Source organism: Saccopteryx leptura, chromosome 1 (assembly GCF_036850995.1).
Source record: "Saccopteryx leptura isolate mSacLep1 chromosome 1, mSacLep1_pri_phased_curated, whole genome shotgun sequence".
NCBI classification, from domain to species: domain Eukaryota; kingdom Metazoa; phylum Chordata; class Mammalia; order Chiroptera; family Emballonuridae; genus Saccopteryx; species Saccopteryx leptura.
This window is the reverse complement of record NC_089503.1, coordinates 93,068,685-93,073,930: the sequence shown is the minus strand read 5'-3', so window position 1 is coordinate 93,073,930 and position 5,246 is coordinate 93,068,685. Positions and strand designations below refer to the sequence as shown.

The 5,246-nt window shown below is 37.9% G+C and overlaps 1 protein-coding gene across 1 annotated transcript; it reads left to right on the top strand.

Moving 5' to 3' along the window:
• The first annotated feature begins 505 nt into the window (after positions 1–505).
• SLN (sarcolipin) lies at positions 506–5,026 on the top strand. Its single transcript, XM_066360754.1, has 2 exons — positions 506–627; positions 4,362–5,026. Exon 2 carries the CDS (start codon positions 4,437–4,439, stop codon positions 4,527–4,529), a length of 93 nt encoding a protein of 30 aa, XP_066216851.1. The 5' UTR covers positions 506–627; positions 4,362–4,436; the 3' UTR covers positions 4,530–5,026.
• Positions 5,027–5,246: the final 220 nt, after the last annotated feature.

The following is a 5,246-nucleotide window of genomic DNA, read 5'->3' as shown; positions in this document are numbered from 1 at the left end:
CCGGCCAGGCTAAAGTCAGTTTTGAAGGAGCTAAGATGCCTGCTGAATTTGGGTGTGTGTGTGTGTGTGTGTGTGTGTGTGTGTGTGTGCGCGCGCGCGCGCGATTTGGGATATGCATGTGCAAGGCAAGAACTCTTCACATTTCAAATAGCTAAAAAATGGGTAGTAAAATGAAGTCCCATTTTACACTCTCGCATGCTGAGCACGAGAAACAGCCAAATGCAGCATTGATTTGTTAACATTAATCTATCGCTTTTGGTTTACGATGTTTTAAACACATGTTAAATATATTCATGAAGATGTAAAAGATAAATTTAAAACCTGCATCATTTGTAACAAAAGGCAAATGGAAAGAAAAGATTTTAAGTCCCTGGGTGTTCATACAAATTGGCAACCAAAAGAACATAGTCTTAGTCAACATATTTCCATGTCCCCCTAAACACAAATAGCTTCAAACCTTTGGAGGCTGTTCCTTTGAGATGTTTCATCAGTGACATCACAGTGATTGCCACCTCCCTGGGACTACTTTAGGCCCTGCTCAGAGTCCAGGACTCCACACAGCCCAGGAACCAAGCAGGAGTTGGACCCTGAGTTAGAGAGAAAGACGGGAGAAGCCTACCACAGCAGGTATGTTCCTGACCCTCTTCAAGAACAGCAGGATTTTTATGCTTAGCATACGGGGTGTGTGTGTGTGTGTGTGTATACAAGTTGCAAATAAGGAAGGCAGAGGAATGTTGACATTTCTTAAAGAAATAGGCAATGCTCATTTTACATAGTATGTCTTAAGATATAAAGTGAATACTATTGATTTTTGTTTTTCTTTTTTTTAACCTCATAATATGCATTTTCTCTCTTCCTTTAAAAATTTTTTTATTAAAATTTTTTATATCATGAAGAAAGTTTGTCTTCCATCTTTTCAAAGTCTCCATTCAAAGGAAGTCAAGGGCAAACAATTTATTCAGAGTGTATTTGGTTTTTATTTCATCCATATGGCAATCACTTTGGATCAGCTGGTGTGGTCTTGATTCCAGGGAAAATTTAAAATAAAAACAAAAATTGTCTTTGCCGCAGAAAAATGAAGGTCGCTGATCTGAATTTTTGTCTAACTTTGGTATAAATGTGTGTAAAAGTTAAGTCAAGTCTGTCCCTTACAATAAATGTGTATTGATTGAGTTGACGTCATTAAAAATTTTCACCTTAACTCTGTGTTTTATTCATTAAAATACAGAAAACACCAAATATTTAAGTTCACCATCAAAGCACAAGAAAGAGATTACTGAAAAAACGTGAAGAGTTTGTAAAATATAGTTTGACTCTAATTATAAAGCAACACCTGTATAACTATTACTCAGATGAAGAAACAGTCTTGCCAGCACCTCAGAAATCCATTCCTGGTCACCTCCCCCTTGTGCCCCCCATTTGTAATCACAATCAAGATTATTGAGATAATTTTGTCCATGCTTCTCTTTATATATTTTTTATCATCTATGTCTGCATTCCTAAACAATATGATTAAGTTCCCTGTTTAGACTAATAAATGGAATCATATTTTATGTTTCTTTTGCCCAACAATTAGTTATGAGATCTACCCATTTTGTTGAGTATTGTTAGTTTATATATTTTCTTAAGTCTATAGCATTCAAGTATATAAATATACCATGATTTATCATCCATTCTATTGTTGCTAAACATTCGAATTGTTTCCAGCTTAGGGATATTGTAAAAATGTTGTTGTGAACATCCTTGTATAAGCATCTTGGTTCATATGTGCTTGAGTTTCTAAAGTAGAAGTGTAATCACTGGATAATAAGAAATGGGCACTATCAACTTTAATAAAAAAAGTCAAATTGTTTTTTCAAAGTGGTTGAAGATTCAAACTAACTTTGTTTAACTAGGGCAGTTAATTGTATTAGTAACTCATTCTTATAATCACTCCTAGGGAGTAATCACAATTCTAGCAACTAGTTCTAGTCTGCAGTGCTAGCTCGGCCTCTAACTTGCTATATGTTGTCACACAATTTAACCTCTCTCTAACAGCCACTGTCTTAGCTGTAATCTAAGAGATAACAATCATAATAATATTTATACTTGCCTGAGTTGTGAAGGTCACCGAATTGTTGTGAAGGTCACATGACAAAAGCTATGGTCAACTTTCAATTACATTTTCCCAGTATGTTCTTGTTGGGCCATTCTGAACAATTCCCTCTATTTAAGAACTTAATCTAAAGCAGATCAGGTGGGATGGTTGTTTTGTCCTCCCTAAATTGTTTTGTGCATCTCTGCATTTCTTCAGAATTTACCCAAATACGTGGGTATTTGGACCAGGACTTGATTTTATTAAGAGATTCACAAGGAAAAGTCTGTATTTGATTCTCATGCCTTTGCCTCCAGGCTCCCTGACTGCATTCAGCATCTTCCTGTTCCCCTCTGTTCTTTTGTACATTTTTATGCATTCTCTCTACTTCCTTTATCCATTTATTTTATTCTGTTTACTTTCTACTTCAGGCATGTATTTGTATAAAGATCTTTAATGGCAATTTACTATATTTTTCATGCAGAGGGCCAAAAGATGAGTAAGAGTTAGAAGGAAAATAAAACATAACTCAATCATCACTGGCCATATTTTAAACCAAGATTCAATAACCTACCGATTCGCACCATATGATCTGAATTTATGTGTTATACTAATAATTAAATAATATAAAAAATGATTATTCAGCTGCTTTATACCATTAATAATTTGATCCACTAATAATCCAACAAATGTAGTCAAGTTAGATGGTTAAAAATACTAGTCAGGACAAAAACTTGCAAAGGATCATTTCTGCCCCTTGCCTGGCCTGAGGTGGCCCAGTGGATAAAGCGTTGACCTGGAACGCTGAGGTTGCCGGTTCAAATCCCTAGGCTTACCTGGTCAAGGCACATATGGGAGTTGATGCTTCCTGCTGCTCCCCCCCCTTCTCTCTGTCTCTCTCTCTCTCTGTCTCTTTTCTCTAAACTAAATAAATAAATTTAAAAAAAAGACCTCCCACCCCTTAGAAAATAAAAATCACCTTTTCCCCTTAAACTTCTTCATTCTATAGGAAACTTTTGTCCTAAGTTTCTAAAATATTATCTTTTATCTTTAATTTTGTTTGGTTTTCATACACAAAATGTTAATAATGCCACATTACTGAAGGTAATATTTTGATTGACTACATTTGCATATGTTCTCAAAGTACAATTTCCTAAGTGTAATATATGTACAAACTATAAAGATACCATCTCTGCTCTTTGAAGTGTTTACAATCTAGGCACATCCTAGGCCTGCTAAAAATAGCTGGCACAAGCCTTTGTTGCAATAGAAGTAGCCATGAGGTTAACACTTGCTCTTTGGATTGAGTACTTGTTACGTGAGGGACTTTGGGTTGACTCCACTAGGCTCTGTGCCCAATGCAGTGCTTATAAAAGGCCAAACAGATGTTGAAACTACTCATGCTTTCCACAGAGTTAGATTAAGCCCTGTAGCAGCCTGAAACCTGCAAAATTATGGTGTTCTACTTCTATATTTAATTTAAAGTAAGAACCATATTAAAACATAAATTTTTTTTTCTGTTTTGGTGATTTTGCTGGCTGGTAAGTTAGCAGAGCAAGTGCACACATACACACAAACACAGAAATTGGAAAGAGAAAAAATATAATATTTTGCATTTTATCAAAAGTATCAATATAATCATTACAGGAAAAAAAATCAGGACTATATTGGTTTCTTTGACATCAGGCAGAAAACACAGTCTGTCTGTACTAGTTAGGATTCTTCAGAGAAATAGAACCAATAGGATGTGTGATTTTTTTATATGCATATATACATTATATATCTATAGATATATAATTGGCTTATGCGATCGTGGAGTCTGGCAACTCCAAAGTCTGCAGGATAGGTCGGCAGGCTGGAGAACCAGAAAGAGTTATAGCTATAGTCCAAAGATATAGTTTGGAGGTTAGAAATCTGAGAGCAAGGTGTTGAAGAGTTGATTTCATCTGAGCCCTCTCTCCTTGGCTTGCAGATGACTGTCTTCTTCCTGTCTTCACATGGTCTTCCCTTGTACATGTACGTGTCCTAATCTCCACTTCATATAAGGACCGTGGTCATATTGGATTAGGGCCCATTTTCCTGAACTCATTTTATCTTAATAACCTCTTGAAAGACCCTATGTCTAAACACAGTCATATTTTGAGATATTGGGGGTTAGGAATTCAACATATGATTGGGGGGGGCACAATTTATGCCGTAACACTTTTCTCTTCCACAGTGCTTCTGTTTCCTTTGAGGAAGAAATGCTCACCGATCTTTCCACGTTTTCTTTGTCACTTTCTGTTAGGAGGTGAGGACAAGCAGGAGGTCTCTGGTGTGCCCTCAGGAATCGGCCTTCGGTTCTCCCTGAGCCACTCTGAGAATGGAGCGATCGGGCCGGGAGCTGTGTCTCAACTTCGCTATTGTCCTGATTACAGTTCTGCTTATGTGGCTTATTGTGAGGTCCTATCAATGACCTGAGCCGGCATGCCACTGTCCTGGGATTGACTGCAACGCTCCAGAGCCGCCTGCTATCCCTGGGATCCCATTGCTGTGATGGGATGCCTTCCTCAGCACCCTGAGGCTGTGTGTGTCTGTGTGTGTGTCTGACCTGCACACACAGTATCTGAGGTTCCTCCAGTGTCAGGATCAGTTGTGTGCTCTCTAAAGATGCTGCTCTCAAGAGCTGTCAAGTGTTTGCCAGTGAACATTAGATTTTCTCCCCAGCTCTTATGGCAAATGTGTTAGATAAGCCACAAGGTTAAGATGAAGCTGGATTCATGATGACATAGAATTCTAAAAAGCCCCTCATCTGTCTCACCGCACATCCCTTCAGCCCATCCTGTCTGCAGCCAAACTTGAAATCACCCTGCCTGAAGAAAGAAATGCTAGAGGAAGTCTTTGTCAGCCCCTGTCACAGCTATCATGTGAATAAAGCTAAGTCAACCACAAAAATGATGTTTAGAATTTATTTTAGCTTCTATTTGTGATGCTGCATTTGACCCTTGGCTGGGATTGAAGTGACAAATGTTACAGTATTTCCAACATTTGAGCTAAGCCAAGCTGCTCCAACTGCTGAGGATTTGAAACCCAGTCAATTAAAAGTGTCACATTTCAAATAATTCCATTGGCTCGGTGCACCTCAAATTTTCCTTCTAAACTAGTCCCAAGGGCACACAGAGAATAAATCCAT